Source organism: Borostomias antarcticus (assembly GCF_949987555.1).
Source record: "Borostomias antarcticus genome assembly, chromosome: 35".
NCBI lineage: Eukaryota > Metazoa > Chordata > Actinopteri > Stomiiformes > Stomiidae > Borostomias > Borostomias antarcticus.
This window is the reverse complement of record NC_140268.1, coordinates 4,700,064-4,710,576: the sequence shown is the minus strand read 5'-3', so window position 1 is coordinate 4,710,576 and position 10,513 is coordinate 4,700,064. Positions and strand designations below refer to the sequence as shown.

At 44.5% G+C, this 10,513-nt stretch overlaps 1 protein-coding gene across 1 annotated transcript; it reads right to left on the bottom strand.

Moving 5' to 3' along the window:
* Positions 1 to 4,296: 4,296 nt before the first annotated feature.
* Positions 4,297 to 7,938, bottom strand: LOC311327922 (uncharacterized protein). The gene is made up of 12 exons (XM_084461032.1): positions 7,889 to 7,938; positions 7,106 to 7,223; positions 6,928 to 7,009; positions 6,617 to 6,688; positions 6,039 to 6,221; positions 5,860 to 5,949; positions 5,614 to 5,730; positions 5,433 to 5,504; positions 5,093 to 5,319; positions 4,841 to 5,000; positions 4,658 to 4,752; positions 4,297 to 4,555 (listed from the first exon to the last, which is right to left on the bottom strand). Exons 6-12 carry the CDS (start codon positions 5,906 to 5,908, stop codon positions 4,430 to 4,432), a joined length of 846 nt encoding a protein of 281 aa, XP_084317158.1. The 5' UTR covers positions 5,909 to 5,949; positions 6,039 to 6,221; positions 6,617 to 6,688; positions 6,928 to 7,009; positions 7,106 to 7,223; positions 7,889 to 7,938; the 3' UTR covers positions 4,297 to 4,429.
* Positions 7,939 to 10,513: the final 2,575 nt, after the last annotated feature.

Sequence of the window (10,513 nt, the reverse complement as noted above, 5' to 3'; positions counted from 1 at the left end):
TTAGCACTAACAAACACAGTGCAGTAACTGTGGTCATTTTGTACAGTGACACTTACCTCTGCACTTACCTTAGGTTCCGGGGATGCTGTGGTGTCTACAGAGAAGTTGAAAATTGTGGGGACAGCTGTTGAAATTAGTTTTTTTTCTCCCACTGCTGTTGTCGAAGCACTCCTCTGCAAAATGTTGGGCACATATCCGGGAATTTCTGTTTGGCATCCAATTCTTGCGTCTTACATTATGGACCCACTGACACAGCCGTGCCCGGTCATTGGATGGAAAGCTGTGGAGAAGTTGTGTTGAGTTATAATGGCACACTATCATGCAGAGAACAAACAGTGTGTGGCATGTGTTAATGTAGGCTACTCTTTCTTCCCAACCAAAAGTATTGTTTCCCTTCCTTTCTTAAACCTAAGCCCCCCCCCCCCCCCCCCCCCAATATCTGCCCTTACCAAACCACATACATAAAGTATTTACTTAATCGTCATAGAACTTTTTGATGGAATGCCACATTGCATATTATTCCTTATCAACTCGAGCTACATTTTGCTCACCACAGACTGATGTTAATTAGGCCTATGACTTTTCTGAATTACACCAGTTAGTTATTCATTTGTTTGGATGACTTCTACACAAATTAGATAGATATGGACTGTAGACTACAATAATAGATTGGTTAAGATAAATGTAACTTACCTAAGAACAGCATAATCGTGTTACAGTTAGCTATCCTTAAGTTTAAATGGTAGCTAACTAGCTAGGTAACTAGCTAACCAGCTAGGTAACATCATTTAAAATTGACAGACTTTATTCAACTTTGGCTATAATCGTTCACATACCAGTACATAGGTACATCTGATCCTGATCGGTTCACGCAGTTGTAGGCAACACAAGAAGGCATTTTCTCAATGTTTTCTATCACATAAGACTTGCAAAACTATCGGTGTTCTTGTTGCTGAGACGGGCGACTGGGATCAATCTTGAATTTATAACGGTGTTTCGCCCATCCCCCACCACGTGCGTCTTCCACGTTCACATCTGGCCATCACCTGCTGCTCGACCAATATCTACAGTTTGGGCGCTTAAAAGGTAAAGTTCAAAGTAATCACTCTATAACATAGTTTACTTTCCTTTATTAATAGACATGCACACGTAAAAGCTTTTGATTGAGAGCTAAATTATGGTACTATTGATTTAATGTCATGCCGGTGTCGTGGATGCTGACCATGCTAATGTTAGCTAGCTAGCTAGTTTACTTGATTTTTACTTTTTAATGTTCTATGATTATAGATAACCGTGCTAGTCAAAATGTCTCAAAGACCCTTTTACTTATTACACGTGCTGCCTATGTGGAATAATTATCTGCGAACAATACATATAGTCAATAGAATATTTGACTAATTCTAGACTGCAAAGAAGTATTGCTGTAGCTAGCATTGTTGATTAGAATATGGTAGAAAGGAAAACAGTATTGTCCACTCCCATTGTCTTCATTTCTTTTTAATCATATTTTACAGTGAGATTGCAGCGAGGACTATGGCCGGGCTGGCAGCAGTACCTGGACAGAGTGAGTGTAGTGTACAGTATATAATACCTCCATGGTCGAACTGAATTAATCACAATATGTCCAAAGTAAATAATTGTATTGTATTGTTTATGTGCCCCTTCATATCAAAGAGAATAGGCCTACACATACTATTCATGAAGTAGCAATGTGATATGTATCTTTAGTTTTCTAATTATTGCCATCAAAACTAGCAGAAATGAATGTCAATATCACTTCTATAGAATGTTGTCTTTAGGATAGTGACTGTGGTGAGTTGAAGTGGTGATAAGAACCTGTATAAGTCAATATGTCTGTAGAACAACACAAATAAAGTTCTACTCACACTGTGTATTACATAGAATGTATTTTATTTATTTGAACCCTTAGGCAAAACAGTGTGGATCATTGGGGACAGCTACGTCCGACGTGCTGAGGAGAGAGCCAGGCACGAACGGAGAGGGAACCTCGGACTCGATGCGCGGGTCTGGTGGTTTGGCTGGGGTGGCCTGAGATGGAGGAACCTTGTCCCTTTCTTCCACCAGTCCCTGAGAGGAAGAACAGCCCCGGATGTCCTGCTCATCAACTGTGGCGGCAATGACCTCGGCAACATCACGGGAGTGGACCTTGTCGCCGCGATGAAGCAGGACCTGCAGCACCTCCACCGCCGCTTCCCCAGGATGAAGATAATCTTCTCCTGCATCACTGAGAGACGCCAGTGGAGGGCTGCAAATCCGGGGGGCATTAACAGAGCCAGAAAATGGGTGAACAGTGTGATGACCACATTTGTTCGGCGTTTGGGTGGCAACAGTGTTGGGCATCCTCGCATACGGTTTAACTGCCCTGGTTTATTTCTGACGGATGGAGTTCATTTCACCACTTTGGGAAATGACATTTTTTTAAATAGCATCTCGCAGTCCCTTGAAGCTACAATCCAGAGTGGGTGAAGCTGCCAACTTGTGATGGTGATTGCAGTGTTCAGTCCAAGTATGGCCTTCTCCAACTCTGGATTGTAACTTCAAATATATTTTTCCTGCAGAAAACTGTCATTAACAAACCAGAGCGTTATTCTTTATGTGATGATACACTTCCTGTTGTCATTTTCAAATGTATATGGTCATCACACTGTTCACTCATTTTACTGTTCTTCCTCTTTCCTTTCCCTCATTAACTTCTCCTCCCTTGGCCCCCTTCCCTCCTCCCCTTCCACTCTTCCTCCCGTCCCTCCTCCCCCTCCACTCTTCCTCCCCAGCCTTACCACCCCGTGGTGTTCTGGTCTCTCTCCTCTCCATGTTGGACGTAGCTGTCCCAATCAATGTCAAATCATTGGGGGGAAGTCACCCCCCCCCCCCCCCCCCAAAAAAGCTAATTTAAGCGGGACTTGTTTTGTTTGAATGTTGTTGTTTTGTTTTTTTTCAAATCCTTTATATATTTATCCTTAATAAAATCCCCAAAGTGAAAACCATCTCCTGGTCTCTATGTGCTGCTGCCAAGCTAAGGTCCTAGCTGGACTACACTCCCACTAGGGATGTCACAACTATTAGAAATGTTTAATTTTACTTTAATGCAAACAATGTTAGAGTGGGTAGCCTATCATTTTTAATTTCACTGTACAGTATTGTATATACACTGTATGGACAAAAGAATTGGGACATTACACCTACAGGAGGTTTTATGACATCCCATTCTAAATTCATAGGCATTAATATGGAGTTGGTCCCCGTTTGCAGCTATAACAGCTCCCACTCTTCTAGGAGGCCTTTCTATAAGATGTTGGAGTGTGTCTGTGGGAATTTTTGCCCATTCATCCAGAAGAGCATTTGTGAGGTCACACTGCTGTTGGACTAGAGGGCCTAGCTGACAATCTCCGTTCTTCATGTAGTTCATCCCAAAAGTGTACGCTTCGCTGGGGTTGAGGTCAGGGCTCTGTGCGGGCCAGTCAAGTTCTTCCACACCAACCTCACCCAACCATGCCTTTATGGACCATTGTAGGTTCAGTAATATCCCTACTAACACACGCAGGTTGCGCAAACGTTCGACATACGGCCGCTATAGGTGACGATTCGTCTGCGCCGCGTGCGGAAATTACGCGGCCATTTACGGAAACGCGAGATCTGCCGTTTAGTAGACGCTACGTAAGAACGACACGTCATTCCGAAGTTGCGGCCGCGTGCAAAGAACGCACGTGATCACGTGGGCAGGAACCTCCGTCATAAACTCACTTGGCTGACACTAGATTTACAGGTATTTATATGACTTGACCTGCACGTCTTTTTCGCACGGTGCAAATACGGTGCGGCCGCGTGCAAAAAACGTGGGCAGGAACCTCCGTCATAAACTCACCTGGCTGACACTAGATTTACAGGTATTTATATGACTTGGTCTGCACGTCTTTTTCGCACGGTGCAAATATGGTCACTTACTTACTAAACCCTGACCACTGGCTATATTAGCACTTGCAGTACCACTGGCTATATTTAGCATTTACCAGTACAAAAACGAATTAATGCTATATGGGGATATAGCAGCAAGCATTATGATACAAACCAATATAAGACTGAACAGTTTAGAACATTTTATTACACAAAGTACATTACAAATTATAAGTAGTCTATACATATTTACAAGGATGAGGTTTACGGTCTGTCACATTACGCATAGCCAGAAAAGCAAAAAAAAGCATGTACAAGCTCTGGCTAGCAACCCATTATCTGACAATTGCAAAAGTTCTAAAAACAAAAATGAAACAGTGCGCATTCTGTGGCAGGCAGACCGGGAACAGACCGTTGTATCCCACACAAAAAAGGTTAAAATTTACAAAAACTATTTACAAAAAAGGCATCCATCCTGGCAGGCTGGAAAGGCAGGTTTAGGGAGACGGGCTGGGGGTCACCCACATCTGAATCGAGGGTCTGGGCAGAAGAGGTCATCCTCATCTGAATACTCCACTGTGGTCAGGGCTGGAGCTGCGGTCAGGGGCTGGGCTGGGGAGGTCAGCTGGGCTGGAGCAGATGCCTAAGGACATAATGAAATGGCTGTAAAAGCAAGTCGCATACGTTCATTGGAAGCGTGCCATGTCACTGGATACGAGAAAATTAACTGCCTGACATCACATACCTTTTTGCATCGAGCAGGGGCATGTTTCAGCATCTCCTGCAGCTGGGCAGACACCTCCGTCACAGTGGTGCTTGGCTTACAGGCCATAACTGCACCTTTTAACCAAAAAGGGAATGGTTTCAATGCACATGGCATGAAGCAAAGACAATGTATTATTTTGCGAAAATATGAACAATCCCTTACGTAATATGACATTGTAGAGGGTCATATTCTTCAGAGGCTTCTTCCCCCTCTTCCCATGGACGCTGTAGACACACCACACTCTGTGTATGGCAATGGCTGACAGCACCCGCCAGACCACATCTGGCAGATCTTTGCCGCCAATGGAACTCAGATATCGTGTCTGTAAAACATAAAGACAATCCTTTACTTTTACATTTCCTTAACACTTCTCTGCAAAAATAAGGAACAAAGTTCTGCCTTGAAGTTACTCACCATCTTCCTTTGATGATCCTTGTCCTTCAGCTGCTCCTCCAAGACCAGCAGCTCCTCCTCCGTTTTAGCAGGGTGCAGGTCATCCAGTACTGCTCCCCGATAGCTGTCTGCAGACTCGCCGGACAGTCTCTGCTCCAGTCTCTGCTCCAGCCTCATCATTGTCTGTGCCATCTCCCTCAGACTCTGCATGATGCTGGAGAACTGCTGACACATCATCCTCTGGAAGTCTGGATATTAAACACAGATGTGGCTATAAGTAATTGTACGGTCCCATAATGGATATTCAGCTCAAAGTATATCCCTACATGCAGCATGAAGTAGTTCACAAAATTCAGCGTACCAGCATCTGCAGAGCTTGATGGCAACCCTGCTGGAGCTGTTGGTCTCACAGGCGATGGCATCAGAGAACTACCTGAAAACCAGAGGATAAAGGGATGAGCAGGAAACTATGGTGCTGGCGGCGTAGTGATTCTGGCATAAGGGGAAGAATCAACTCGACATGAGACATGTCAGACCCTGACCTGGTCTAGCCGGGGTGCTAATCGCTGATGCATGCTGCTCGTGCCTGGACGTCTGAAGGGCTGAAGGGCCTGGGCTCACAGCGCCTTGGCTCAAAGGACCCGGGCGATGAACATCTACTGCCGAGTAGTGAGATGTGAGATGAGCGAATTAGTGAACTGAGTACATTAGTCTTCAGACATTCCTGAGTTAACTGTAAGTGTGCAAATATGCATAGACATTTCACCAACACAAACATGCATGGATACCTGCATTGATAACTGGCAGAGCAGGCCTTCCGGCTCTGGCACCTGGCATAGCTGGTCTGGTCTGAGTTCTGCCGACCGGCTGCCTGGGCACTGGAACATATAGTAGAGGTAAATTAGCTCAGATTAGTCAACTCAAGTAGTACTCTTTTGGGACTGTTGAATGCACTTTATTATATTACCTTCGTCACTGGAGTCATAGCGTGTGTTGCGCTGTCTCTTCCTTGTGTCTTGGGAGTTAATCCATTGATGACTGCTGCTCAAACACCTTCGCCAAGGCACTGGCTACTTCATAATGCTCTGTGTGTTCCTCAGCAGAGACAGAGGTTGTCATGGCTCCTCTTGATGTGCTTGTGGAGGTAGATCTGGGAGGTATAGGAGAATGGGCACTCAGAGCAGGAGAACACCCAAGTCTTGCACAGCAATGAGAGAGACCATTAAAAAGGATTATCTCACCTGTAGTACAAGTTCAAATATAGAGTGATTATACGTCATTGTAAATGAGAGCTTACTCTCAATTGATTCACGAGGTTAAATAAAGATTGAATGAATATGTAGCTAGTGGGGGGTTACAACCACACAACTGTGGAGAGAGAATGAGACACTTGGTTCCCTCCTCTACTGGTGTTCATGGCCACACACCTGGAATACTCCAACCCTGATTTAAAGGCATAAAAGTGGGGAACACATTTTTGAGACGGTTCCTAAAACTGGAGGGAAAAAAAACGGGAAAATGATCTTCCCTCTCCTCATCACTCACTTCTGCATGGGGCTGAGCTCTACCCTGTCAGCAGTGGCAATACATGGGATAGCGGCTCAGCACACAGGAGAACTGCACAGAGAGGAAGGAGGAGAGAGAAAACCAACAACAAAAAACGCAAGAAGGGTTAATAACTGAGCGAATCTTGCAAGTTTGCACTACAGGGAAGCAATTGCTCAATTTCCCTGATATTGTGGCGTCACTGGCGTCAGTGATGCGTCTTATGAATCTCACATGTCTACCGCTAACTCAATATCAATATTCCCATTTGTTTATCCCGTCTATGGAAACGTATGTGCATTTGTACTTACGTGTGCCTGCCTATATTGATGATCAGGTGTTTCTCCACCTAAGGGCTGGCCAGACAGAACCATCAGAGACCATTGGGCTGAGCTGAGGAGAGAGCGACATGTTAGAGTGTATGTGTGCATATGTATATGGTGCTCTTCTGTTAATACTCATGAGGGCATTCAACTGAACAAGACTCACAGAGCCTGTGGTGCTGTCCCAGGACTGCCCCTGGCCACGCCTGTCCCCGTCTTAGCGCCTCTTCCTGCCCCGCTCACCTGCTTCTGCTCAGTTCAAACAAGAACTGGGAGGTTGGCAACTGAGAGCATGGGAGGGGAGAGAGGGAGAGAGAGAGAGAGAGAAAGTGGGTGGGTGACCCTCTCCTTGGCTGACATGCACACTCCACAGGACCACGTGCCAAAAGCCAAGATGGCTGCTATAACAAATCCTGCTAGCTAGCCTAGCTCCGTTGTTGGGGCTTCTAGTATTGTTAACGTTAAAATCGGAAAAATGAATGCCTAAAAACAAACACATACTAACGGTGTCGTGGGTTAATGCGAAATCAATGAGTAAGCTAATTATCGCATTTTATTCCAAGCGATGAAACAGTACGAACGTGCAGGAGCTCGCGCAAGCCTGTAATTAGGAAACAATGGCCCACAACAACACTTCATAAAAGTTATAGTGTACACAACTGAAATATTCTCACGTTGCCAAGCCAACATTATAATTTAAGCTACAATTACACAAAAGCGAACGTTTTAACAATAATTGCGAGAGTAATTTTACGTAGGCTACTTAGCTAGCCATGTACAGAAAAAGGCTAATCACGTTAGCTGGCTAGCTAGTTAGCTAACATTGGAAAGAGCATCTGCAGACAAAGAATCATTACAAAAGGGTAGCTTGCACATAACGTTGGTGTTTTATCTGGGACGATACCAAAATACATAGTATGTATGTATACATTGAAATTGAGATACTTACATGATCTGTGTTGTCGACACAGACAGCATGTTGGTCTTTCTCAATCATTTCTGTCTCAAACGGAGCGGAAGTTTAGTTCTTCTTCTTCGCTGGGTTTAGTGGCGGATCGCAAACAACTTTAATGTGCATACAGCCACCTACTGGCACAGAGTGTGTAACTTGTTTGTCTAGTTCTTCAAATGTGTCACTAAGAAAGTAGCCCAATGCCTTGCATTCTACGTTCACTGCTCAGCGTTCATTGCTCACATTTAGGTTGCAAAATTAGGACTTTATTCATAGGCATATTTTTTATCATTATTTTTATTAGGCCTAGACTGCAAATCTTTAGTGTTAATATTAACTGTAAATGAGAAATTACACACAAAGCAGACATGCAGGATTTCTCCTCATTATTACAATTCTGTAACTGTATGACTTCAAAATTTATTTTAAAACCTAAGTAATTTACAAATGTTCTGACCCACTGTGACACATTTCCAATAAAGTCAGATTGGGACTGCGATGTAACCACATTGTCACGTTATTTAATTACATCGTAGTTACGGATTTAAGCAGCAGTGGCGGCTACGTTCCCTTACAGTGTACTTGAGGACGGCTATTTTGGTTATTTTGCGACTGAAAAGGCAAGTGTCAGCTCGGTGTCAGCTAGGTCCGCTGCTGGTGACGTCGCAAAGTTACCACAATTACACCAATGTGTCCCGTCAGTTTTACGTACTGTGTTAGTAGGGATGTAGGTGTCCCAATACTTTTGTCCATTTAGTGTAAATGAAAGTCACTTCTTTAGACCAACTGTAGGCCCAGCCGATATGAATGTTTTGTACATTAATACTCCATCACTTAAAACAGGTATCAAATCTTAAACACTTGACATGTTTTATGACTGAAGGAGAGGAAACAGTCCAAGTTAATTGAAAATAAACTAAAGTTAATGTGAGCTCGTAGTTTTCCAAGAGTACATCCTTAGAACAGACTAATGAATTCCACGGTGGACAGGAGATCTCCAGAAAACAGCATTACATTAGTCATTTATCAGACAATTATAAAAAGCAACTTTCATTAAGTGCATTTAACATACTGTAGGTATGCAAGAGTACTGTAATGAACCTTGGTCTAGGTGTGGGTATTAACTGTAGGCAAAGGGGCTGCCACCACCTTTAGTCCCTGGTATAGTCCGGTGTTAAGAGAGCTGAGAACAACAACAGCACACTCGACAACAACCTAAGAAAACATGTCATTTATTGCACCATGTCATTTATTGCACCAACTCATGAAACAGCAGGTTCTTTGTGGGCCTGATGGGAGTCTGGCCAATCGGTGACACCTCTCCCTCAGACAGGTCTGTCCATCCAGTATCAGAATAGCCACACCCAGCATCACAGCAATTCACCCCACGTAGGTGGGCACTCGGTATGGCACTCAACGTTTACACAAACACACACGCGCACACAAACAGTAAATTCCACACTGGATCACCCTGTATAGGCAGGCACACTCAATTGCAAACACACTAGATATCACCCTGAGTCGGCACACTGGTACATGGGCGCATAGTTTAAGCTGGGCTAGACAGGCATGTTATCCTCTCCCGTGAGTGCAAGTTAACAATTGCTTCGTCAGACTAGTTGCCCTGACGGACATGAAGCTCCGCTCCCCAGACTGCCCGACTGGCTCTGCTTTCTTAGTCCACCCCTCAGCAATCAAGTCCAGCTGAGGATGATCAGAGCCTCTGTCAGCGTCCGCAGTTCAGGTGCACCCCATTAGTCTTTCATTAGTGACACTGCAGCTTCACTACAGTACCACTGCTCGCTAGAACTCATAAGTGCATCTCCTTTCTAAACAAGCGTCTAAGAGCTTAACCTGTTGCTAAAGACAAAGTAAAAGAACAAATAAAATAGGTGTTAAAAGGAAGGGTCCAGGGCACATCTTGAACAGGTGAATTTTCAGCATGCGGCGAAAGATGGGCAGCGACTCTGCTGTACTGACATCAGTGCACAGTTCATTCCACCACTGTGAGGCCAGGACAGAAAAAAGCCATGGCCAGGCCAATCTGCCGTAGGGGGGCTTGGAGCAACTGGGGAACCAATCACCTCAAGGCAGCAGAGCTTGACCACAGCCTGGAGGTCGGAGGGAGCTGTTCATTTGCCCTGTAGGCTTGCATCACAGTCCTAAACTGGATGGGACAGCGCAGGGAGCCAGTGCAGAGAACGGAGTAGGGAAGTTGTGTGGAAGAGCATGGGGCCGTTGAACACGGGATTAGCAGCAGCTTTCTCCAGGAGTCTGATGGCCAACGCTGCAGGATGGCAGCAAGTAGGGAGTTGCAGGAGTCCAGGCGGGAGATGACAACAGCCTGGATGAGCACTAGTGACGAATCACAGCCAGATTTCTTTCCTAGCACAAAGTTTGATAAAAGAGATGAGTATTAGCAAAGGCAAGGAGAATGATTATATCAGTGTACAATGAGCTATGATGGGGAATAATTACACTATTAATTTGATTTCCAGGCATGGCATATACATGGCATGCTTACTTGCAATGGTAATAATGCCTTCAGGTAATAACACTTACTATGCTTGATTAATTTGATGTATAATGTGGCAAATGCTATAGTAGCAGCAGCAAGCATCA

What these genes read in the sequence shown, in the direction of transcription:
- LOC311327922 (XM_084461032.1), bottom strand. Translation starts at nt 5,908, where the DNA reads ATGCCAGGTGCCAGAGCCGGAAGGCCTGCTCTGCCAGTTATCAATGCA. An exon ending in TCTGCCAGTTATCAATGCAG is followed by an intron (nt 5,731 to 5,859) that starts GTATCCATGCAT and finishes ACTACTCGGCAG; the next exon opens with TAGATGTTCATCGCCCGGGT. An exon ending in CCCCTGCTCGATGCAAAAAG is followed by an intron (nt 4,556 to 4,657) that starts GTATGTGATGTC and finishes TTATGTCCTTAG; the next exon opens with GCATCTGCTCCAGCCCAGCT.